At 53.2% G+C, this 26,488-nt stretch overlaps 1 protein-coding gene across 7 annotated transcripts in view; it reads right to left on the minus strand.

Moving 5' to 3' along the window:
• The window catches only part of LOC135261488 (protein MTSS 1-like), a 49,395-nt gene that overhangs the window by 10,257 nt on the left and 12,650 nt on the right, over nucleotides 1–26,488 (minus strand). For 4 of the 7 annotated variants that reach the window (XM_064347821.1, XM_064347825.1, XM_064347819.1 and 1 more), the window contains exons 4-9: nucleotides 7,853–7,937; nucleotides 6,879–6,970; nucleotides 5,758–5,832; nucleotides 4,840–4,851; nucleotides 775–932; nucleotides 13–120 (exon numbers count right to left, since the gene is read on the minus strand). In XM_064347821.1, coding sequence (XP_064203891.1) covers nucleotides 13–120; nucleotides 775–932; nucleotides 4,840–4,851; nucleotides 5,758–5,832; nucleotides 6,879–6,970; nucleotides 7,853–7,937 — 530 coding nt within the window. The remainder of the gene's footprint in view (nucleotides 1–12; nucleotides 121–774; nucleotides 933–4,839; nucleotides 4,852–5,757; nucleotides 5,833–6,878; nucleotides 6,971–7,852; nucleotides 7,938–26,488) is intronic. The other 3 variants (XM_064347822.1, XM_064347826.1, XM_064347820.1) reach the window with 1 other exon arrangement.

The raw sequence follows: 26,488 nt of genomic DNA on the forward strand, positions 1-26,488 counted from the left end.
TGGCCCGCTGACCTGCTCGCTGGTGGGCGGCAGCTTATGGGGGTCCATGGTGAGGGCCTTCAGGTCATCAGCGATGGTCTGCAGGTGAGTGATCTCCCCCAGCATGGACACCTCCTCATCCTACACAGGGACGAGAACAACGCATCACCATCAACAGGAAGTAAGTCCTGCACGGGACTAACAAAACACACACGCACTTGTGAATAGCAGTCGGCGGTTTTATTTACATATTATGATACATTATTTACTTGTGTCATGTTTACCAAGCGGACAATACTATTTCATGAAACGGGTGGCACCAGAGATGTTTTTCTTGTACATTCAGTTGATGTAATAAAACAACCGGTCAAAAATGTGCTGAGAGGTGAAGAGGACTAAAACACCAGGGTTTAACAGTGTTGAGAGAGGTGAAGGATGACTAAAACACCAGGGTTTAATAGTGTTGAGAGAGGTGAAGGATGACTAAAACACCAGGGTTTAATAGTGTTGAGAGAGGTGAAGGATGACTAAAATACCAGGGTTTAACAGTGTTGAGAGAGGTGAAGGATGACTAAAATACCAGGGTTTAACAGTGTTGAGAGAGGTGAAGGATGACTAAAACACCAGGGTTTAACAGTGTTGAGAGAGGTGAAGGATGACTAAAACACCAGGGTTTAATAGTGTTCAGAGAGGTGAAGGGGACTAAAACACCAGGGTTTAACAGTGTTGAGAGAGGTGAAGGATGACTAAAACACCAGTGTTTAACAGTGTTGAGAGAGGTGAAAGAGGACTGACCACGATCGGACGGAGCATGGACACGAAGGTGCAGAAACGGGACCTCTCCTCGATGAGGGCCTTCCGCACCGCCTGCTTCTCCGTCTCCTCCAGCAGCAGGTACATGTCGCTCACGTCCTGCATGGCGCTATCCAGCTGCGGCTGGATGTCCCCCCTCCCTGAAACACACGGCAGCCTCATCGCACCTGGCCCCGCCCCGGCTGTCGCCTTTCACTGGGCTTCCAATGGACATAGCCCCTCCCACACAGATCATTGGCCCCTCCCATACAGATCACTGGCTACTCCCACAGATCATTGGCCCTTCTCACACCCTTTCACTTGCACTGACCCCTCCCACTGCCTTCTACTGGATATTGCCCCTCCCACACAGGTAGGCAGCCACTCTTTCCCAACCTTGCTGGCAGCCACTCTTCCACAGCTACATACATGACTCATCCCTTGATCCATGCCTCTGAAGGAGCCAATGGGCACCACACCCAAGGACAGTTCACTCTTGGGAGCGCACACGCCTGAGAGATCGTGTGAGGTCTGGTTTCAGGCACCATTTAAGTTGGTCAGGTATTGGTTAAGCGCAGAAAAGGACAGAATTTTAGAGAACTTGTTAATCCGATGTCCTACTTCTACAGGAAATATCTGCTGACTCGGCCACCTCTCATGCCTCTGCCCTTAGCCACTCCTTCAAATCAGCTAAACTCCACCCATTTTATTGCCTTATATAGAAAATCTCCCCAACTCCAGCGATGCAGACTGCTGTGCCCAGTCGCATCGTTGTCGCGGAGATGCCCGCCACCGTGTTCACACCCGGGCATGACCCAACAGCATCACTGTACAACACTGTACAAGCACAACTGCACAGCCCGAGGCCATTACAGTCAGATCAAGTGCTTATCCACTGGAGTGCACTTTAAATGGTCCGTTCTTAAACAAAACCAAGTGGACAAGTCAGAATCTTGCTTCTTCATGTTGTTCGTGTTACTCTTGAACGAACGCATACATTTTCCATTTTTTTCTGGGCTTTATTGCCGTTCCAGCCAAATCGCTCGCTCAGTGAAGTGGGATTCGCTCTGGCGACAGCGCCCAGCTTTCCTACGGCAATTTTAGGAACGCGATTAGAGCCGAACGAACAGCCGGGGGTCTAACGACTGAAACAGACGAACGATCTCCTACTCGTCGACTAAAACGATAGCAATGGTGCAAACGTCTTCAATGCGCAGTGCAGTAATCCAAGAAAAGCTTTCAGGACGAAAACCATACAATTACAGCAGCCAGTTTCTCCACAGAGCCGGGTTGTCAGCCGATGTGGGCGGGGCATGGGCCTTTTTTCCCCTTTCTCCCTCCCCCCCCCCCCCCAAGTTTTCCGAAGGGAAGTCCTGCAGTGGTCTTCACCCTCCGCCCACACAATGCAGTCTGGTTTCCCACAGCATTTAGAGAGGAGCAGACGGATTGTATTTTGCATGCCTTCTCGATTGCGCTCATTACACCAGGCGCTGGGAGTTTCCTCGTGCTAAATAACAGGGTCTATCGCAGTTAAAAGGAGCAGCGGCCGCTAGCCCGCGTCCGTCGGTTACAATGCCGTTGCCGTGCAGGCTGCAGTGCCCCGCTCCCTCTACCCAAAACCACACACATTTCAAATGCCCCTCACCCCGTACTTGAGTCCAATTTACTTCAGGGGCAATTTCTATGTTGGTAAACGCTAGGCCACCCAAGATAGCATTTCCCGTTTGCGTTTATAATATGCTATAAAACAGCATGCAATCTTCCGCACTTACCCTAAACCGAACATTTAGACGTTTTTTCTGAGTTGGAGAAAGGAGCCTTTGACTGAAATGAGGTCAATCTTGGTGGTAAAAATAAAATGATCACCACTTCTAATCATTCATTACATTACGATAAATTCTGGTAAACGCACTCATTTGATTATAATTAGAAAGTGGCCAGCTAAAACCAATGTAGTCAGATGTGACCAGACCTGGGTTAAATATGTATTTGTTTTGGATTCAAATACTTTTCTGTGCTCTATTAATCTTGACTGGTGTAACTAAGCCAGCCAATATTACCAGAAGGTGGGGTCTGTACTTATTTGTGATTCTTTTTTTAAGAGTATTCCATTGGGTCCAATACACCAGACAAGATCAGTAAAGCGTAGAAGAGTATTTGAATCCAAAACAAATACGTATTTGACCCAGGTGGTCTGGATATGACAAAACTACAGTTCCCAGTACACACCCCAACCACTCCCCCACATTGAACAGACAGGTGCGTGAGGCTGTTGCAGTGCATGCTGGTCTCCGAGCCTCGGTTCACCCCTTGCAGACAGAGCATTGGCTGTAGCGCTTCCCCACAGCAGGACAGACTGACAGACAAGTGGCAGTGCTCTGCTGTGACTGGGGACACGATGACTTCCCCACCACACACAAGCGCGCACACACACACACGCACACACCTGAACATGCGCACACGTGCGCAAACAAGCGCACACACCCGCACGCACGCAGAACTCTGCCACAGAACACAACATTGACCAATATGCTGGACAGTTCCCTCAGCAGATCGGCAAGACAACACCGCAGGCAGAGCTGGTGAGTGTTTCCAGACACCGATTCCGTAACAGGCAGGACAGGGCGGGGCGGGGCAGAGTGGGAGATGACAGACAGCGGAGGAGCCCAGGTTCAACCAAGGTTAACCAGCATCCAGAGAACCAGGAGCTTCAACTGAGAAACCCCCATCGCATCTGGATAATGTTAGAGCTGTCAAAGAGGCCGGACAGTGCACCTGTGTGTTTGTGTGTGTGTGTGTGTGCGCATGTGTGTCTGTGTGTGTGTGTCTGTGCGCACGTGTGTGTGTGTGTGTCTGTGTGTGTTGTTGTGTATCCATGTGAAATACAGACAGAGACGGACACACTGCCTGACTGTCAGGCTCTTGTTCTCATACTGGCCATTCCTCAGAAGGCGCTGGGGCTAAGCTAAGCTGCAGGCCCGTGTTCACGCGCTTTGCGCATGTAGGTCACCAGTGCAGCGAGATTCACGCGGTCAGACAATCGGCCCGGGGCGGCGGCGGAAGCTGGGGCCTCGCTGACATCGACGCGACGCGTATCCGCGGCCTTCACCCGGGCGCGGTACGGACGCTGACGGAGACGAGACGGTGCGCTCCTGTCACAGACGCGCTCCGCATAACGTTAACTACGGCTTCACCGAGCCGCTCTCCACCGCTGCGTGTTAACTACGGGATTATCCTCCATCACGTGTCGTTACCGGGTCTCTCCCCCCCCCCCCGAGGCCAGAGAGGCACGTTTACGTGGGCTGCTAAAGCAGAGGGCCGCGGCGTCAAGCCCCGGTTCCATTCTGACGGGCCCTAACGACGTCCCGAGGCGCAGGAGCAAAGCCGGGGGTGGGGTGTTCGGTTGAGGAGACGGAGCGATGGGTACGGGCCCGTTTTCCTACGCCTGCGCTATCGCGCTGCGTTAGGACAGTCGCCCACGAGCGCGAGACTCACAGCCGACCTGCACGCGGAAAGCGCCCGGCTGCCCTCGCTCCAAACGAGGGAGAGAGAAGATGGCGGGACCGCGATCGAAGGGGGGCGGGGGGGGGGGGGGGGCTGTGCCGCGGTAGGCACAGAGAGAGAGAGAGCGAGAGAGAGAGAGAGAGAGAGAGAGCGCGAGCGGGAGATGCTCTAAATAGGAGCCGCTGCGGTTAATGAATGTCAGGATTATTTCTGCGCCGTCCTCCCAGCCCGATCCGGCTTCATTACCGGAACAATGTCACCGCTGGAGGCACCAGGGAACGCGGCTTAATTTGGAGGGAGGACGGAAAAATCCGGCGCGGAGGGGAAGATAACTCTACCCGTCGGGAGCCCGGGAGGAGGAGGAGGAGGAAGAGGAGGAGGAGGGGGGGAGGGGCGCGAGGCGGGGGAGATCAACATCTCGGGTCCCTCTCGGGTCTCTGGTGCGTTCACCCCGGTGAGAAAGGAGGCCCACAGAACAGAGGAGGAGGCAGAGGGAAGCGCCGGACCACATGGGTTAGAGATGGCCAATGAGGAGCAGCGGAACAGAGAGGTGGCGACACTTACCCAGAGCATCTACTGCCAGCAGCGACGTGATTGGAGGAAGTAAGGCAGACGTGGGCGCAGAGAGAACATCTCAGTCAGTTCACACCCAGCTTTGACTCTAACCAACGCATTTTTATCCCACCATCTGCCTGCACTTTAGACTCCAGTGACAATGGGAACAGTACTACGCATTCGGTCCTGACAGAGTACCTGAGTTAAGCACTTCAGTACCATTCTAAATTTCCGCAAAACAGTACACAAATGGCACTTAGAAAAAAAGATGTAAAATATACACAATACAGCAAGTGAGAAATACCCCCACCCCAGCAAAAATAATATAAAAATAAAATGGAAATATAGTTTAATAGGGTGCCAGCTGCACGAGTAAAATGAACACTGCTCTACTATTGGTGCCACTGTTTCCAAGAGCAACAGAGCACTAGGAGAGACAGACCGTAGCAGCATAATACCATGTTGCTGAGTCCCTGCTAATTCATTTAATGGCTTGGGCGGAAAATTATCTCTCGCGAAAACGGCGCAGCAGCCGCTGAATGAGAATGAAATACTCGAGCGCCGACGCCAAATTACACGAGAATTACGCCTGAACTGCTGACGCTGAAGCTCAAAATCAGCTTAATTCACGTCTCGCATGCAGCCCCCACGGGGTTCTCAGCATTAGCGATCCCAAGCAGTGCTATAAGACCATTTGTGCTCAATCTTGCAGCATTAAAATATCTAATAAAATTTTAAAAATGTGTTTGCTGTGAAATTTTTCTAATATGATGCTTTTTTTTTTTTTTGAGGGCTCAGGCCTTTATGACGATACGACGCGCGCAGGCGAGCCCCAGCTGGAGCGCTTCGGAGCCTGAGCAGCAGTGTATGCTGGGATAGCCGCTACCCGCCCCAACGCACACGAAGCGACGGGTGCAGCCAAATTACCTTTCTTCGCCTTCTTCTGCAGCTTCAGCGTGTCGGAGGACTTCTTCTTGATCTCCTGCCGCGCTTTCTTGTACTCTGTGAAGTAGAACGTGTCATCTGTGTCACATCTCAGCCACGTATCAAAGCACAGCTCGCAGCCAAGGGGAGCCAACATGGCAGGAGCTCAGTGCTCCCACATCCCCTTTTATCAACGGCATTCATTGTTAGCCGATGAGTGGAACAGGTCTACGTGGCCAGAAGAGCCGGCAGCAAGTCCATAATGTGCTATTCAAGGTTGAAGCGCAAAGGTGATTAAAGCTCATAAGACTCCACGCAGCCCTGTGATTGTTTGTTGATTCACGCGACTTTGTGAACTGACCTCGGTCTTCACACAAGGGAGCGTGATTGCTTTGTGCTCAGCTCAAAAGGCCCGGCTGGGTGCATGTGTCCTGCTCCTGTATTTTACAGGGATTTACGCTACAAAAGGCCGCCAGGCTAAAAATAGAGGCCCGGGAACTAGAAAACTGCGAAGCGCTACATCTGAGTGCTCGCGTGCGCACACGTCCCTGCAGGTGCTGAGGGAGAGCAGAGCTGCCAGGCAGGAGGGGCAGGGGTAGAACTGCCCAGGCAGAAGGGGCGGGGCTACAGCTGCCCAGGCAGAAGGGGCAGGGGTAGAACTGCCCAGGCAGAAGGGGCAGGGGTAGAACTGCCCAGGCAGAAGGGGCGGGGCTACAGCTGCCCAGGCAGAAGGGGCGGGGCTAGAGCTGCCCAGGCAGATGGGGCAGGGGTAGAACTGCCCAGGCAGAAGGGGCGGGGCTACAGCTGCCCAGGCAGAAGGGGCGGGGCTAGAGCTGCCCAGGCAGAAGGGGAGGGGTTAGAGCAGCCCAGGCAGAAGGGGCAGGGCTAGAGCAGCCCAGGCAGAAAGGGGCGGGGCTAGAGCAGCCCAGGCAGAAGGGGCGGGGCTAGAGCCGCCCAGGCAGAAGGGGCGGGGCTAGAGCAGCCCAGGCAGAAGGGGCGGGGCTAGAGCAGCCCAGGCAGAAAGGACAGAGCCGACCAGGCAGTAGGGGCGGGGCTAGAGCAGCCCAGGCAGAAGGGGCGGGGCTAGCACCACACAAGCAGAGGGGGCGGGGCTATTGCTGCACCTTTGGCATGGTCCTTATCCAGTGTGTTGGCAGCCCTCTTCCACTCCTCCATCTGGTCCTGCAGGGGGTTGATCAGGCAGTCCATGAAAGCCCTTCAGAGAGAGAGGGAGGGAGGGAGGGAAGGAGAGAGGAAAGGATGTCAAAAGGAAACATAACTTAACAATGAGGTGTGCTGTATGGAATCCACAGATATTTTATACCTCAGGGTCTGTTTTCTCAAAGGCTAATACACCCGTGGGCCCACAGACACCCTGTCTTCTGCAGGTCAAGACCAGGGGGAAGCTTTCCTGATGTTAATCTCTGGTTACACTGAGCATGACGGTTAAAAACGAGTATCTGCACTTTCACTATCTGCAGGTCACACGCATTCCATTCATACTACTGCAGCTCAGTGGCAGGCAGCTGCCCATATGCGCTGTGTGCAGTTACTTATCCTACTCACTCATATTTTCAGATAAGTCTTTATCTGTGTGTGTGTGTGTGTGTGTGCGTGTGTGTGTGACAGTTTATTCATGCTCAAGCCAGACCCTCCCTCTGTAGGAGAGGTCCCACAGTTTGTCCCGTGGTGCTGATCTGTGTCGTGTCCACGGAGACTCAAAGAATTCCACCAATCGGCGGTGAGCAACGCAGAGACGCGTCAGCGCGCGCAGTCCTGACGGCGGTCCCTGTGGACTCCGCCCAGCTGGGCCTCGAACCCAGGGCCCCGCAGCAGGGTGCTGTCACATTCTCCGAGACCTCTCTCCTCATGTAGACTCCACTAAAACAAGCCCCTCAGCAGAATTCTGCATATTACGCTGGTTTGTTACACGGGCTGCGTCGGGCTCTGGGTTTATTGTGAATTCCCTGTGAAGCCTGTGTGTTATATAAGAGCAGCACAGGCTGGTTTGAGTGCGCTCGCTGGGCTCGGCGCAGGGCTCGGCGCAGGGCTCGGCGCAGGGCTCGGCGCAGGGCTCGGCGCAGGGCTCCGCTCTTACATGGAGACCTGCCGCAGCTTGGACTCGATGCTCCGGTGACGCATGCACATCCTGGTGAGGGCCGAGCCGATGTCCCTGGTGCCGCCTGAAACCAGAAGCAGGACAAACGCGTGTTAAACGCTTTCTTCACACGCGTGCACACACGCACACATGCAAGCAAACGCGTTCACAGACACATACATGCTCACACTCTCTCACACACACACATGCACACGCTCACACACACACACTCACATTCGCTCACACACACACATGCTCACATTCGCTCACACACACACACATGCACACACACGCTCGCTCACACACACGAGCGCACACACACACGCGCGCACACACACACGCTCATATTCGCTTACACACACACACATGCACGCACGCGCACACACACACACACACACACGCACACGCACACACACACACACACCAGCAGGCAGAGCAGAACGCAGTGCAGCAGTGCATTCGGCGGGGGGTGGAGGGGGAGGAAGGAGCGTGCGGCTCCTCTAATTCAGGGTAAGAGCTGAATAAATAAATGAATAAATTATTCAGGGGGCAGACGGAAGCTCACAGTCAGCTGCAGGGCTGCAGTGTGCTGTAATGAAGACAGCCTCACAGCGCTTCTCATCCGTTTGCAGAGGGAGGGGGGAAGGGGGGTAGGGAGGGAGGGAGGGGGTAGGGAGAGGAGGGAGGGAGGGAGACAGGGACCCTCTGGGAGACAGGGAGAAGGGAGTACGAGCCCACGTTCCTTTAAAACCGGCCCTGCTTCTCCGAATGACAGCGGGTTTTACCGCACTAGTCCCCTTCGGCTGAGTGGGGCCTCGGGGAGGGGGGGGGGGGGGGGAGAGAGGACCGACAGCAGGAGACAAACGAAGCACACGACCTCATCGCTGCCCGGGGGAGGGTGGGAGGGGGCTGCCAAAACACGCCCGAAAAATTTTCACAAGCACCCTCAAAAGGGCCGGTTCCCACCGCGGCGGGGAGCAGAGCCCCTGCCTTAAAATCTGCCGGCGCAGGTCCTTACGCCGTCCTGGCGAACGCGGCACACCGCTGCCAAATAGCGACCCGGGGTGCCAAGTTACAGCAGCGGCGAAACGCGGCTGAGAGGGAGCGCCCCGTTAAAGGCCCAGAGACCGCAGGGTCTGTGTGATGCGGTCTCAGACCGCCCCGCTGCCGTTCAGCTCCGCGTACCGGCCGGCTGAAAGAAAGGGAGGCGGTTTGCCGCTGCAGCTGGACCGGCGGAACGCAGAGGCTCTCCGCCTAACGGCCTCCTGCTTTACGAGCGCTCCAGTTCACCTTTACGTCCCCGCCCCTCATACTGAATGAGTCAGCACAGTCCGCTGCGTGTGTGTGTGTGTGTGTGTGTGTGTGCGTGTGTGCGAGTGCGAGAGTGTGTGTGTGTGTGTGTGTGTGTGCGAGTGCGAGAGTGTGTGTGTGTGTGTGTGTGTGTGTGCATACCCCCCAAGTCTGAAATTTACAGAGGCATCCTTGGGGAGGCATTTCTACCATCCATTTTTTTGGAGGAGGGTGGGTGAGTTTCCGAAGCACGCCACTGAGACTAAATATGAATAGACATATTTAACCGCTCCGAACTCCGGCAAACGAAAGCCAAACGAGGCAGTCAGGGACGGACACTCGCTCAGCGCTTACAGACACGCAGAACAGGCCCCTAAGTGAGAGTCCCCCGGTCCCTCACCCCCCTGCGTTCAGACCGGCTGTGTTCAGGCGCTCTCTGCCTGAACCCCGGCGCTCATTCCATTAGCCCCTGAAATGAGCGATTGTTACTGAGGAGCGGGGCTGCGGTATAATCCCTCTCTTTAGATTACCCTGGAAAAAGATAACACGGCGGCAGCGATGCGGCTGCGCGGAGCCGGGCGCTGAGCCGGGCGCTGAGCCGGGCGCTGAGCCGGGCGCTGAGCCGGGCGCTGGCCGGGCGCTGAGCCGGGCGCGGGCGGGCCAGCTGAATGTGAATGAAGGGGCCCGTGGGTTTCTCATTGCGGCAGGATTACTCTGCGGTGAAACATTAACAGTTTAATCTGCACTAATGCCATTCAAAGAGAGCCACAGTCACGGAGAGGAAGATTGATTGTTTGTTCCCTCCCTCCCTTTCCCTCTCTCTGTCTCTCCCTCTCTTTGCCTCTTCCTCTCTCTCCCTCCTTCACTCCCTCCTTCTGTTCCTCTCTGCCTTTCCCTCTCTCCCTCTCTTTCCCTGTCTCTCTGCCTTTCCCTGTTTCTCTCTGCCTTTCCCTCTGTTTCTTTCCCTCTCTCTGCCTTTCTCTCTCTCTGTTTTTTTTGGGGGTGTGGGGGTGTGGGGGTGGGTTGTGGGTTTGTAAATAGGTGGTTGGGAGAGGTTTTAAGGTAGTTGTGGAAAGCTCTGCGTTTCAATGAAGGAACATCAAAAGTCAAAGTCTCTCTCTCACAATTGAATTCGATTTGCTTTATTGGCATTACAAAACACTACATTTTGTACTGCCAAAGCACACAGCATTAAAGAAAACACCCATCTAACACGGAACAATACTTCTACATCAAAGACTAGAACCAAATGAATAGTAACCACACGTGAAAACAACTTCTCTCTTTCTCTGTACTCAGCAGGATGCCTTATGTGGGTAACACACTGAGGCCAGTCTCCCAGGACATGCAGCATACAGTAGGCCAATCAAATCACGGCCCATAAACCAGGTCAGGTCGGCGGGCCGATGCCTTAAAGGCACAGCCCTCTTTAACGCTTCTGACCACCGAGGCATCTACAATGAGAGAGAGCAGGGGAGTTGGTCTTAAGACTGGTAATTGCTGTGCCAGATATGTAGCGGGTCTGAGGGACGTTTCGCCTGTCGGGTTAGCCGACATCGTCCAATTCAACAGCCCTCTGACGTCCTGCCAGAGAGACTAGCGTCATGGCGACTTGCGGCACTCGCGGGTTTCCGTGGATACGGCCATGATTCATTATCACGCTGTTTCACTTGCATTCTCTCAAAAGCCCAGACTTCTCCCTACCCTCCATAGGGAGTCCACCAGCTGCCCTTTGTGAGAGACACCCAGTTCCCCTGAGAAGGAAGTCTTCGCTGAAGAGCACAGCCGAGGAGCAGAAAGGCCTCTCTGAAGAGCACAGCTGAGGAACAGAAAGCTCTCTCTAAAGAGCACAGCTGAGGAACAGAAAGCTCTCTCTGAAGAGCACAGCTGAGGAGCAGAAAGGACTCTCTAAAGAGCACAGCTGAGGAGCAGAAAGCTCTCTCTAAAGAGCACAGCTGAGGAACAGAAAGCTCTCTCTGAAGAGCACAGCTGAGGAGCAGAAAGCTCTCTCTGAAGAGCACAGCTGAGGAGCAGAAAGCTCTCTCTGAAGAGCACAGCTGAGGAGCAGAAAGGTCTCTCTAAACAGCACAGCTGAGGAGCAGAAAGCTCTCTCTGAAGAGCACAGCTGAGGAACAGAAAGGCCTCTCTAAACAGCACAGCTGAGGAGCAGAAAGGCCTCTCTAAACAGCACAGCTGAGGAACAGAAAGCTCTCTCTGAAGAGCACAGCTGAGGAACAGAAAGTCCTCTCTAAACAGCACAGCTGAGGAACAGAAAGGCCTCTCTAAAGAGCACAGCTCCCCATGACCGACTTAGACACAATCAACACCGTGGGCCAACCGCAAAGCCCTAAAAACCCTGAGGTGGTAATGGGCAAGCGTGGTCTCCTCCCTCCCCTTCAGCCGCCGGCCCTTCCAGGAAGTCTCGTTTCGCTGGAGCTCCAGACTCGAATCCACCGACCCCAGACCTATAAATACCCGCGGCGGGCTGGATCCCTGCCGGGCGGAGTGGGAGCCATTATTAATAGCCGTGGCAGGGGGTGCCAGAGATGACCACCGCATTGCAGTCGCGCCGCTCCCCCTGCCCTCCTCCTCTTCTTCCTCAGACGCAGCGGGGAGAGAGCCGCTTCCTTCCCCTCCGCGAAATTACCTTGCCAGCCCCGCCCCCCCCTTTACGAGACACCGGCTGAACCTAGCCCCGCTGGTTACACACACTCTCTGCCGTTCAGGCTGCTCGGAGCTATATCATTTTTCTAATATGTGTTTTACTGCTTATGTCTCACGGTCTTACTGGGTGCTGTGGGAGAGGCTTTGCTGTAATGGGTCCGCACACAGGCAGGAAGAAACCCGAACATCGTTCCACAGTTAACGGCTTACGAGGGGGTTGGATGCCAGCTTGCACAAGGGAAATAAACAGGCTTTATAGTTAGTGTAGCTTTGCGGCTACGGCGAGCTGTGTTTTATACAGGAGTGCGCAAAAAACATACAGCTTAACCCTTAACTACCGCCAACCCTCCTTTCCTGGCATTAGATTTTTGAGCCTCAGTTGTTTTACAGTTCCTAGGGATGGAACCTTTGCAGGCAAGGTCACACTATAAAAATACAACACAGAACATAACTTCAGTCAGTACTCTGTTTATAATGAGTGAAGCACACTGCATACTCCTTTGAGATGCAAAAGTCTATAAGATGTTGAGGAAGCCACTGGTCTGATCTTCACAGGTTCCCAAAAAACATCTCACTTGCCATATTGATAGGGAGATGTAAGCCGACAGCCAAACCGGAGAATATTTTTCTTTCCTTTTTAGGCTTTGTGATTACAGATTCCAGGCGGGTCAAACCCAGGTCTAGACCGGGCCACAGGGCTGTAACACTAGACTGAACCCAAACATCACAGCTGAGCTCTGGAACTCCAATGAGTGGGCGAAGCAGCTGCTTCGGGAGGGCCCCACGGTCTAGCTGGCTGGATTACACCCTCCTCCTTTCCGCTGCTCCGGGAGCTAACTGACCCAGGTGGGCCGTCAATCAAAACAGTCCCACCCCGTGATTGGCCGGAAGGGGCGGCAAGCGCGTCTCGCCCTCAGAATGTTCCGATACGGAAGGAACCCGATCTTTTTGCAATGTTGCGGCGGGTGACCGCCCTGCGGCTGGTCTGCAGCCGCCGCGGGGCTGGGCTCCGAGGCGGAGGGGCGGGAGGAGGATTTTAACAGGCAGGGCCCCAGCATTCCTCACCATACGCAGGCCTCCGGATCTGGCGGCCCAGGCCACCCACAGCAGCCAGCCTCATACTAATGCACAGCAGACTGACTTAGCCTCCGCTTTAAAAAAGCAGAACAGGGACATAAAGCCCTCGTTCCTCAGGAACATTAAAGAAGAATTGTGCTTTATTACTCCAGTATTACAGCCCAGGGGGGAGAGAGCGGCTTCCAAACATAGATCCTCAAGGAATGCTGTTGCCTTCACTCCACCCAAGCACTGGGACCAAAAAAAAACAAGGAAAGAAAAACAGAGCGTGTCTCTTAAACAGAAGCCCGGGCCAAAGCGGTTTAGGGGGACGCACTAAAGGCAGCGTACCGCGGGCGCGGAGAGGAGCGCTCCCTTCCCGCTCTTCAAACTCGCCAGCATCCGCGGAATGTGGCAGAGCGTCAGGAATGCTGGGAGTTTCTAGGAAGGCCTTTTCATCCCGGCCTTCGTCGGTCACCGTGCCGGAAACGAGGGGCGGGGCCTCGACCGCTGGCCTCCGGTCCACGCCAGCGCGGGACAGTGAGGGAGAGATCGCGCCCCTCCGTATTTAGCTTCTGAAGTGGTGACCGGGTCACGGCTGGGACGGATCTGAATAAGGAAACCGCTCCATACGCGGTATGTAGGATCTGGCACATGTGCCTGGGGTCTTCAAGTAACCCTGGGAACCAGAGGGGCCCTGAATACAGCAGCGAGGCGTAATTCTAGTGAGCAATTACAGACTACCGCAGCTGAGCAGAAGATTAATCTCCTCCACTGAGCCCAGCTGTGAAACAGTGAAGTCATGGATGCAGTGAAACAGGGGACTTAAGCATGCTATATGTCATGCTACCAGCTGAGCAAAAAAAAAACAAAAAAAAATTAAAAACCTGTATAAAACACCTGACTAAGCAATGATAAGAACTGACACAAAAACTCCAAAAACACGTAGTGAGCCGCTACCACTGTTAGCATTACTGTGTGAGAACCTGGTCCGCATGCACAGTAGCGTTGGTGAAAAAAAGACTGACTTCCTGAGGAAAGGCGCTGCTCCTCTACAGCAGGGGACGCAGGGGCCCCCGTTTCCCGCTGCTGTCCGCGTCGTGAGAGGAGAGTCACGGCGCGAAAACACCGCCACCGCAGCCAGACAGTGCCGCATCTCGGTTACACCGCGTGACATCACAAGGGCAGCCGTGGCGCCTCGGGGGGTTCTGGGAGCGCCGTCTCGGAGGACGAGCGAGGAGAAAGAGGGGCCGGGGGGGGGTGGCGGGGGGTGTTCGAGGGCAGGTCGGGCGCTGCCGCGCGCTGTGATATACTGTACGCACTGCAGCTGCTCGCTCCACTCCAGAGAAATATGCTAAAACTGATACCGCCAAAAGCTCAGCCTCCCGATCTGCAGATAGCACTCCGCGCACCTTCCCTAATGCGTACGGCGTCGTCGAACGGCTACTGGCGGGGGTTACGAACAGCTGTGTCGCCGCGGTGACCGCTTTCCCCAGCTGTTCTTCAGTCTAATCTAATGATTTCTGTGGCACGGTGCAGAGAGAGGGCTCTGCGGGCTCCTGTCCAGATCACCCCGCCTGTATCACGGAGCAGCGGCTGTTTATTCCGAACCCGCTTCCTGAATGCGGGAGCTGCCTCACAGCGAACAGCAAGCGAGCGAGCAGCTCCGAGAGCGCCGGCCGGGGAACGGAGACGACGCGCTGGACACGAGCTGGAATTCGAGAAAAATATATTCTCCCACAAAAAGCCTCCATTAACCCCCGGTCGCCATGGCGCTGACCGCAGGGCTGTGGCCCCCGGGCTGGAGGACGGGAGGGGTGGGGGGGTAACTCAACACGGCCGCGTGCGTTTGTGTTGGTCTTTCAGGAGCAGCTGCGGGAGGTGAGGCGCTTAACCTCGGTCACAGCGAGGGGAGAGAGAGAGGGAGAGCGATCCGCGTGACAGAGGAGCGCCCATCTGCGCTGCCGCGCGCGCATGGCTTTTCAATCACACCCCCCACCCCCAAACGCGCTACAGGAGGGAGCAGAGGGAACGGGACGCCCCCATAAAGACTGCAATAGCCTACCACTGCACAAATAATGCCTTTCCAGAAACACGCATCTCAGAAGCGGGCATGGAAATTAGACATTTTGCATTGCAGTAGACAAGTAAACCTGCTGCATGATGTAATGAGAAATGCAGCCAGCTTAAGCAAGATGGTGGTGCAGCTTCCACTCTCCTACAGAAACGCATCCAGAATCTAGAGTTACACACAACAAAGCCACTATTCACTGAGGACACGCACTCAAACCAGTAGCCTATGATAGCGTGTTCTGCTCCGTGCAGTAGATTCCAATGAATAACAAATCTGGTTCACGTGAATGTTCACACTATCACAGGAGTTACAACCAGTGCGCTATCCCACTAAGCTACAGCAGCACACACAGCCGAAGCCTAGCCACAACTCAGTCGTAACCTAGGCAACTTAGCTGAGACCTTCTTTTTTTTCTAAAATCTAAAATCTGGAGGAAGAGTTTACCAGTGGTTCCCGCTACAGAATGTTGTATAGAATAGTGTCTCTGTCAGTAAATGGCCTGTACACAAACGTTCCTATGGGACGTGCATTCGCACCTGCGCTCTAAATACGAAGATAAACTGCCATTCTAGAGGAATTTTAGTAACGCATTCGAAGAGCACAATGCTCACTGTGCAATTCCACAGTAGAACACCACATCTGCAATCATTCTGTGTTCTTATGTTACATTTAAAATTGGAATTATTTGTTGGATATAGCCTAGACATTTCAGGTAACATGAAATAATTATGTTCAGAAAATTGCTAAACTTTTTGCGATCCAAACTATTTTGAGTCCAGGGCAGCAGGGTTCGTCTGAAGAGCGCCGTGTGACGCCGTGGGCCCGACAGCCCTGCGTCAGTCTCCGAGGCGGCCATGTTGGCTCAGTCACGGTACAGCCGCATGCACGCGGGCGACCCTCACCAAGCGCTCTCGCCGTCTCTCCCACGCTCTGCGGCACGTTGGCCGCGAATGCTGCCGAAAGGTCGCCAGCAGCGGGAGCACATCACAGCCTCGGCTTCACCGCTCGGAGGGAAAAATCAGCGCTCGACTAGACTGAGAGTACCACAGCGTGACACAGGCCAGACACAGTCTGCCAGCCAAGGCGAGACTGAAATGAAAGCGGGGCCACACTAAGGTAAGGTAAGGTAAGCGTGGGCCGATGCGATTCTGGATGCCCTTTGGAATTATGACGGCGGCGGTGTTTTGCCGAGCGTTACCGGCCCGCCTCCACGGTCTGGAGCGGGATATCGACCGTGCCCCGCGGGGCGGAGCGGGACTGGCGGGATCAGCGGCTGCCAGCGCTCGCTTCGGAGGGCATGCCCGCCCGCCCGCCCGCCCGCCCGCGCTCACCGGAAAGATCCAAGGGCACTGCAGTGATGAGACTGGCCTTCAAATGCACAGATACGACTGAGCACTCCGAATGAGGAGGAGACACGCAGCGAAGAAAGCCTGTGCTAACAAGCATTTAGTCTTGTAATAAGACTTCAAATCTTATTTTGTTCTCTCAAAACTATTAGCTTGTTTTTAAGTTAGTTTACTTGATGAAGGAAATTCTTACTGTATTGTCAAATCTTGAAATCAATCAACCTCTCTTTAAAAGATTAAATATGACATCACACTGGCGAGGGGGAAAATGGAGGATGAGGGAAAGAGACACTCACTGCACAGGACAGAATGGGGCCCTTCAGAACCAGGTCCCCCAGAACCGGGTACCCCCCGATCCACAGGGTCCTGTCAGCTGACGGCCCCAGATGAAGCGGACGGGCGGCGCCTCGCCTCTCTTAAGCTCTGCCACACACCTGCCGCGGCCCCAACACCACCGGAGACAGGCCGCTCTGACAGCTGGATGCCCGCGCGGGGGAGGACAGAGACGGGGCCGCTCGGGGAACGCAGACAGCCCCAGCTTTAAGCCCCCGGGTATGTGAGGGAGCGCACCTGGCTCTGTTAGGCCACTGAGCGTACGCACGTCACACAGACATGCGCTGTTAAAGACAGACTGGGTCTGCTGGCACACGGGAGCCACAGACCGGCTTCGAGGGCCGCGTGAGTGAACAAAACAAAACACTCGAGTGGAGGGCCTGCACATCTGAAACTCCAAGCAGTGTTTCCCCAGAGGGTTCTGGGCTGCTTTACACCAAATACATCTGCACTGCTTCTGTATTTATTACCCACTACTTATAAATCCTCTCATCTCTCTTCAGATAAATTCCAAGCCTCACCTTTGGCAGGTTTTCTTTTTGCGCAGTAATATTCATGTACCGGTATGCACTGGATTTTAAACCTGAACTATATCAAACCTGTTTTTTTTTTCTTGCTTTCTTTTTTTCTTGCCCAACGCTGGGCAAAGTAGTGCTGATTTCACAACAATCCGTGTCAGCGGGCCAGAGGAACGGGTTGGCAGCGGGTGAGAACACCTGGCAGCGCGGAGGGATCGGTGAGCTTGGGATACTTCCAAGTTCGTGAATACCGAATACTCTCGCTCTGTACAACTCCGCAGCCAATGAGGTCGCTCTCCTCACTCTCCCTTCAGAAGCCAGGCTCTTTCAGAGCAGGAAGGCTCCAGCGAGGCCCGGTTCTACAGCGCCTTTGATACAGATCCACTAGCCCACATCTTCTGCAGCTGTTCGAAGGCCTGAGCTCCCATTAATCATTTCAGAGCTCTGAGGCATTTCATGAACATCTCCTACATTCCTATGATCCTCTTAGACATAACCAAAGCTTGTGTGATGTCACACGGATTACATAATCAGTCACCTATTGTTACGGTCATCTTAACATTCTCGATTCCCCGCAAACCGGCTTCGAATGTCAATCGGAATTTTAAAGACGAGCCTTTTTCGACGTGCACGTGCACGTGTCAGGTTTCCCCGCGGGACAATGTGCGGGTCCAGGACGGGAACGACTGCGTGAAGAACTAAAACCTGACCCCCAGGCCGAGCCTTCGTTTACAATACCGATGGGGGTCCATGGCCTCTTCACCTACCTAATGGGGTATCAGTATGTCCACTGCCACACATTAATACTGAATAAACCCAGCTCAACAGAAAGGATGATGTATTGAATAGTCCACCGTCAACACATTGTGGCGCTTCATCAGATCTGCCAGATCAGATGTCCTCATTCAGTGTCTAAATTGGTGGTGTTAACAAGGGGAACTCATGTACGGCACCAGCCCCCAAGACAACTACCAGGTTGTTTCTGGGCACCCTGAACAAACATGGGAAATATATTTAGACAAAGTTTTGATGGTGAGGAAGGTGAGAGAACAGTTAGTCTACTAGGGGTCCAGTTGATAAAGTTTCAGCATCAGAACGTTAAACTAACTGAATGTTGGTCCAAATTAGGAATACATGTGCAGCACTTTTTCCAAAACAATCCTAAAAAGAAATGAAGTACAACCAAAATAACAACGGGAGACATGAACAAATAATTCCAAAAGAAGTAAAATGATGTCTCTACCATCGATTAATCACTGACAACCAAAGTCTCAAACTTTATTAACTATTCAGTAATTACTAAATACACTACAATGAATTACTTCAGACTACAAAAAATGGGCTTTATTAAGTCTCTGAAGAACCTGTTTGCCCCAGTGCGAAGAGGCCCATGGAGAGGACACACCCTCCTGTACGCTATCATGATCAACATGTCATGAACATCTGCCAATCCAATCAGCACCCGGCGCATCTGAGCTGCTTACCTCACGCTCCACAGATGCCACAGAACGTAATCGCACCGAACAAAGGTGTCTCGCGTGAGCAGGGTTCCCTGCAACGGCACCTCACTCACTCCAGATAACGCGCGTGCCGACCAAGATAAGATAAGTTCAGAGAAGGGCATTACTAGCACGTAGCCGCGTCCCGTCTCCACACGTTTCGGGAAGCGTACTCGGTAGGGAAGCGTACTCGGTAGGGAAGCGTACTCGGTAGGGAAGCGTACTCGATAGGGAAGCGTACTCGATAGGGAAGCGTACTCGGTAGGGAAGCGTACTCGGTAGGGAAGCGTACTCGGTAGGGAAGCGTACTCGGTAGGGAAGCGTACTCGTAGGGAAGCGTACTCTGGAAGCGTACTCGAGCTAAGGGAAGCGCTACTCGTAGGGAAGCGTACTCGTAGGGAAGCGTACTCGGTAGGGAGCGTCTCGGTAGGGACGTAACTCATGGAACGTACTCATAGGGAAGCGTACTCGTAGGATAGGTACCACAGCTAGGGACAGCGTACCGGTGAGGGCAGTCGTACTCGTAAACATGAGCCGTAGGGTTCGAAGGGAAGCATACACGCTTCGCTCTTTACAATGCAGTATCGCAGGGGTTGTGGAAGAGGGAAACGGTTAAAGTGATTTAAAAGGTTTTTAAAATTTGAATGCTGAACTTTAAGTCCGGACCTGAAAGTGGCTCTCCTGCTCCTCCAATCAGGAGCGGCGATGGCGTGACTCTGACCATGTAAGGAAAGAGCAGTATCAATACGAGTCAACCTCTTATCTCTTATCAGTGGTACGGCACTAACTGACACCCTGTAACACTCAGCTTAACTGCTCACGCACAACTTCAATACACAATTTGAAAATAAACAGGACCGTTCGGCAATAACAAAGCTGCCTATCCAGACACAACACGTTTCGACCTTGACATGGCCCGGCCTTCGGGTAAACCTTGCGCACTGCAAGGAAGCCGTAAACACTGCAGTGACCACAGCTGAGCCGCGTGGCAGCTGTGTTTGCCCTCGCCAACAGAGCAACGCTGAAAAAACAATGCCACCTTGGCAGTGCCTTCTGGATGTGCAGACAGTCATCGGTTTTATTTGTCAGCACACCCATACGGATAGTGGGAAGGCCACCTCCGGTCCACACATTGACTACAGAGTATGATGTAATCCTCCAAAGCATTGCCATTAAAGCCCGCAATTAAGGGGTAACGAGTATGTATAAAATTAGTAGAAATTCAGTGTTAGTTCAAAAATGCTTGAAAGTTTTAGGATTATTAAAAAAGTAAATCACTGAATTCTGAATTGTGACCCCCTAATCTGAGCCCACCAACATAGCTGCAAAGCCCCACATTCTGTGTGTTCGCTGGGGCCTAAACTTAAAGGAGTGCCACAGGCGGCCATTATCCACTGCCCAGAGCCCCAGAGCTCTTTATTAGATTAGCCTGCATGTGTGCGCGTCTTTTCCTGGGCCAAAGAGGCCCTGCTCTGTTAATCTCGCCGCGTTAGGCACACCTTTCTCAGCCGGGATTATTCACCGGACAACCTCTCCAACAACGACACGGCCAAGTGTGAGCAGAGGTTCAACCGCAAGGCAGAATTAAACGTGATGTTACTGATAATCTTTATTTGAGGGAGAATTTAGATCTGAACAAGGAACCAGCGGAGTTTGTAGGAACAAATAAAAGCAGAAAATCTTCCACAAGATGGCCAGGGAACTTTTAACCAGAGGGGTATACGCTTGAACCCTTAAGCTTACTTGCTTAAAAATAAATTAATAAAACTGTCCAGCTTTACTGACAAACCTTTTAATGTATAAAGCAATTTCAGTTGCCTCAATAAGAGTGGTGACATATCTAACAATCTATTGTCCAGACCTTTCACTCTTCATTCCAAATGTGAATCCGTAATGGATTGTTTAGTACACTGATCTTACGAAGGTCCGCTTGCTCTGCGGTGTATATTTCAGGAAGTGGTTTGCCGGCTGTTTGTTCACATTAATGAAACTGCTTGGCTGTGCCGTCTGATTTAATTAGCCTTAAATTACCGCAATCCTCCGGTGGCTGGCAGCGTGGTAAAAGCGAACACAACGCAGAGACGGGGGCCAGCCAAAGCCCCGACTGAAGCGCACGTTATGAAGGCCGCTTAAAAAACGGTGTCATCCAGAATTACCCTCCTCTTTTCCTCAGTTCAGCCGGGCTCTGAAATAACAGCGCGCAGGAACGTAAACTAGGTCAGATCCGCTCGTGCGCGCTCCGCCGTGGCGCGCTTCCAGCGAGCCGCCGTGGACGTCCAATCGCGGCGCTGGGCTCTGCCTTACTGGAGGAGCCCGCGGCCGGGAAAACGGACGCGGCGGATTGGACGAGAGCGGAGCGAATCCCGTCGCGCGTCAGGCCAGGCGGGTTGGTGGCGGGGCTCTGGTGATCTCGAGCGGGCAGCTGGTCACACCCGAAGGCTCACGAGCGCCCGCGACAGGCACGGAGAGCAAACCTGGCCAAATGCGGGAAACGCCTGTTCCAATGGCCAGAGGACGAACGTGGACACGCCACTGCTACGGAAGAATCGCAAGAACTGCTCCCAAGGAGGAACCTGCCTGTTTGGGAGGGTTCCTGCAATTGCACCTATCTGTGTTTACAGTAATTTAGCCGGTGTTTAGTACACACTGGGACGGCAGACGCAACGTTCCAGTTCCTGTTTGGGCTCTCCCTCGACCGAGTGTTTGGACCAGTAGGTGCCATCGAATGATTATCCTGCCACATCACCACAGTAGCGTAGGGCAGGGCATGCAGTTTCCCATGCGAGGATAACGTGGGCGATATCAAACGAAGTACCTGAATGAAACCCCTCCGTTAGGAGATTAATATTTCATCTTTACCAGGGCTGCAGTATTCTGCTAAAGTGATCCAGAGTTTACAGTACAGCGAACAGCCCTGCATTCGAGGGAACAGACCTCTCTGTCCTCAAAGAACATCCGTCAAAAAACACAGCCAGGGCTTTATTTTCATAAATATTTACTATGTGGGAGTGCAGACTACTGCAGGCCAATCAGCAATGGCAGGGGGGCGGGGGGTGGAGGGTGGGTAGGCTCACCCCCAGAAGGTCCACACAACTGACATGTTTCCACTTGCCACTCCCCTTTGCAGACACAAAGGCAACTCTTCCAAGAACCAAAAATCCCTCCTTTTCATAAGTCTGTTTTCATAACTCCACCACGTTACCAGGAGAAAACTGAAATGTAGCCCCATAAGGCAGGAGGACGTTTGCAGCTGGCTCTCTGAGTGGTTGATGGTTTTGGAGCTATCATCCAACGCTCTTGACTGTAGTTACTGTAATTAGGGGGCTGGGACCGGCGAGGCTTCAGATGGTTCACGTCAGCGGCAGCAGATGTCCTCATTGTCTCTCAGGATCTTCTGTGCGTTCGGAGAGATTGACGTCTCTCCCGCGTATCGCACCGGCTCCCGCGGGCCACCCTGACACTCGCTCAGGGTGTTTTCTTTTTGTCGTTCATGTCAGAATCCCGCGATTTAAAAAAGCGCTTTTGTGTAAGCGTGTAGCCTCGCTGCACTGGATTTAGCTGCCAAATCGAGGCTGTTGAAAGGCTGTTGTGGGAGCTTGCGGGCTTGCCTACACACCTGCTCACCGCTTAGCCTGTGCAGACAGATCACAGCTGCGCTTCTCCGCATCGTGTCTGAACCGCGGAGTTCTTTCCCCTCGTTTCTCTCCATTTAAAATTACACCTTTCCTGAAAAGTCCGGAAACATTGTAGAGACTGGAGTGAAGATGGGAACCATATCGACTGCAGTCTAAGGGCCATTAGGCATCACACCTATAAATATGACCACGCTGCAGCTATGTGTACGGGGGAGGGCGGGGTCAGCGGCGAGCGCACGCTGCGGCGGCCTTTTCATCGGCGTCGGACGGTGACGGGTCTCCGCGGCAGATGGCTACCCAGCTACAGAAGCTTCACGTTTTGCTGCGTGTACGGGCGGGCCTCGCATGGCAAAGAGGACCTTCTAACCAATTCGTACTCGGTTGACGTACGGTTTAGCTGCAGGCGGCATCGGTTGACACATCCTGCTTCATTCTACACAGTCCCACAGTCACTGAGCTGGTTTGGGGAAATCAGCGGCGAGCGCACGCTGCGGCTCTGTGTATGGGGGAGGGCGGGGTCAGCGGCGAGCGCACGCTGCGGCTCTGTGTATGGGGGAGGGCGGGGTCAGCGGCGAGCGCACGCTGCGGGTCTGGGCCGCGGGAGGCCGTCAGTTAGCCGGTCATCTCCGAGCCTCTCGCTGGGTCTCGTTAGCCGCGAGGCCGCGGGCCTTTCTCACTCCCGGCGATCAGACCGTGGCGCTCTCATCCCGCTGCAGATGGTTGACCCAGCTACAGAAACGCTTCACGTTTTCTCTGTGCTGTTACCCGGCCTTTCGCACATGACAAACAGGACACCTTCTAATTACCCAATTCAGTAACTCAGGTTTTGTACAGTTTCACAGGTTTTTAGCCTGCAGTGTGGGAGGCTATCGGCTGTACACATTTCCCCTCTTCATTTCTAACACAAGTACCCACCAGCCACTGCAGCTTGTTTTTGGGGAAAATAATTATTTGAGTATGTGAGGCGTGGGACTTCGTAGCAATTCGTAAGTCAACTGCATTCAATTACCCTCCAAATTAATTTAACGTCAGGTCAGAAACGAAACGGACGAAACGTGCGAGACATAAGCGAATTTGCCCCTGCACGGAGTCGGGACGTAGGCTACCCTTCTGTGAGAGAAGCAGCTGCCGCCTCGGCGAGAGTCTGACAGGTTAAATTAAATGAAATGGACATCACCGCGGCCCACACTGCAGGTGAAATGCAATTAAAACAGGCTGCCTCTTTATCAAGCAGCAAGCAATTCAAAACTGCCGTTCCTGACCAAACGTACAGGCTACTTGGAAGACGCGGCCAAAGCAATTAAGCTTTATTTAGAGAAAATAAAGAGCCGTGCTATTGAAATGAAGCACGAGACAGAATGCAAATCTGCCCTCAAAGAGGAAAAATGGAAAGCAGCACAGAGAGCAGCACAGAGCGAGAGAGAGAGAGCAGCACAGAGCGAGAGAGAGAGAGCAGCGCAGAGCAAGAGAGAGAGAGCAGCGCAGAGCAAGAGAGAGAGAGCAGCGCAGAGCAAGAGAGAGCAGCACTGACAGAGTGTACCAAACAGCTAGAGAGAGAGAGAGCAGTACAGATTGAGAGAGAGCAGTACAGATTGAGAGCAGCAGCACAGTGAGAGAGAGCAGCGCGGAGAGAGAGAGAGCAGCAGCGCAGAGCGAAAGAGAACAGCACAGAGTGAGGGAGAGATGCAACACAGAGCAAGAGAAAAGAAGCAGCACAGATGAGCAGCAGAGCAGAGAGAGCACGAGAGTACAAGCAGCAGAGTGAGAGAGAACAGCACAGAGTAGAGAGCAGCGCGGAGAGAGAGAGAGCAGCAGCGCAGAGCGAAAGAGAACAGCACAGAGTGAGGGAGAGTGCAACACAGAGCAAGAGAGAAAGAGAGCAGAACAGATTGAGAGACAGAGCAGAGGAGAGCGAGAGAAAGCAGCAGAGTGAGAGAGAACAGCACAGAGTGAGGGTGCTCCTACAAGCCACACTCAGGATAGCAGCAGTTTCACACACATTCAGATACAACGAGATTGCCCTCATGCATCTATACACACACAATGGGTCAATGCACCAGTTTTAATTCGCCATTTTGAGGAGCGATTATTTTATCTCAGACATAGTCATACCAACATTTTTAAAGGAACAACTGGGAGAAAAATCATTTACGCCCAGACTGCACAATCACACTGCTGTTCAGGGTCCAGTCCTTACTCTCCCATACATTCAAAAGGCAGTTAATTTAGGCAATTTATTTTTCATTTTTATTGGATTCACCGAGCACTAACGAGCGCCATTTGCTGAAGAAGGAAAGGTGAGACCGTGGGGTACGCCGGCGCGTCCTGCTGGGGAGCTTAATAATTCAGCCGCGAACTCACGCTGGGCCGCGGCAGGCCGCGAGCCGCCCGCCGAACTGAGACGCAACACAGCCGCTCCGGAGAGGCCGACGCCCAGGAACCAGAACCCCGATCGCCCTGCCCGTCACAAAAACCTGAAACGCAGCATTCGGTACCCGTCCACAGCAGCGATAATAATAAAAAAAAGCAAATAACTGCAAGCATCCCACGGATTTGGAGCTGCGCCATTTCGACACCGAGCGTCGCGAGCCTCGATTCGTGCACAGACCGACGAGACAACATGCAATCACGCTGAGTCACCGCGCGCCGCCCTCGCGGTCGACATCTCCCGTACGTCGGCGCGCTGGATAATTGCACATTTCGGGACGACGGGGAAAAAAAGGACGGGTTGTAAAAACGTTCAAATTAAAGGCGGCGATTCGAGGTCGCAGTCAAGTGGCACGACAACCGCACCCGCTCGGGATAGAGTGGGTTTAAAGGAGGTTCTGCACTGCAGGGTAAAAGGGCTTGTCTTCCTTATCACAACAACTCAATCTGCGTGATTACGAGCGAGGGAAACTAGTTCTGAGCTACGCTTACCCAGCGAGTCCAGACGCATCACGGGCGTCGACAGGAGCCTGCGATAAGCAAATAAACTGTGACGCCAGGCTTCCATCCCCCAGTTGCCACGGCCACCGGTTCAGTCCTCTCCCCGCTATTTATGCACACTCCATTACCGGCACATTTACAGTGGATAAGGAAGGGTAAGTAAGGAAAGGAGGGAAACGCTGATACCGCTAAACAAGATACCGCTAACACGTGTGACTCCTTAATGGAACGCGCGTAGCTCTGGCTTTCCAGGCCGAAATGTGACCCCGCCCTCCAGTGCGCCTCTGCTCACGGGCCACTCTGACCTCACGGGATTTCCTTTACAGGGCAGCCCATTGGGTCCGCAGCGGTGAGACTGGCTGCCTGTGCGCCGGAGCCTCTGTAGGGGGCGCCACTGGCCAGCAGGCCCCACGGCGCGCCCGTAACAGCACTCCCCTCCCTGTCCCGCTCCGTCTCCACGCCCACGCTGCGGCCCCGTACGTCCCCCCCGCCGACAGACGCTGCCGTCCACTCTAACAGCCCCGCGGACCAGTGACTGGACGAGGCTGGAAGTGGCCACAAAGAGCCCACTGTCAAGTACAGTAGCCTGATCTCACCAACCCACCAGTTCATTCAATGAGCCTTAGGCACAAAAGCCTCTTCCCCTTCGACAGTGAATAAAGTGATACGTTCACATTACACATTACTTTCACTTACAGGGTGAAACTTTGCAGTAAATTTGAAATCTTAGTGTCAATACTTAGTATCCAAACTGAAAACTTTTGAGTTGTTTTAACAGCTACAATAACGAGTAAATCTCTAACCTTTGCATGGTTTTGTAACCTACTTGGAGCCAATGCTGAAACTGCTGCCTTCTATCTCTCCTCCTCCTCAGTAGACAAATTTGCAATTCCCAGTTCTGTCATCACTCATTCTTTTACAAAGTTATTGATCAACGAAATGCATACATACAGCCCCTGAATGCTGAGCTAAGCAGACACAGAGCACGCTTCGTATGCTAAGCTGGTCTGGGCCTCACTGCGAGGAATACAAATGCATATCCATTTTTAGAAGTGCGCTAGCCTCATGTTAATAAGCAGAAGGGGGGAGAGAAGATCTGCAGTGCATTCTGGGAACTGGGAGACCATAATGAAGGGAAATTGAGCACGCTCAGTTCCAACTACACGGTAAAACAGTTGAAAAACAGAGATACATTTGCTACGAGAAAGGTGTCTTTCTTTTAAATGTGTGCACCGAGCAAACAAGGTAAGGTACTGCATTATAAAAATCAGATATTTAGTTACACTTCTAATT

This window comes from Anguilla rostrata, chromosome 8, assembly GCF_018555375.3.
Source record: "Anguilla rostrata isolate EN2019 chromosome 8, ASM1855537v3, whole genome shotgun sequence".
Taxonomy (NCBI): Eukaryota; Metazoa; Chordata; class Actinopteri; order Anguilliformes; family Anguillidae; genus Anguilla; species Anguilla rostrata.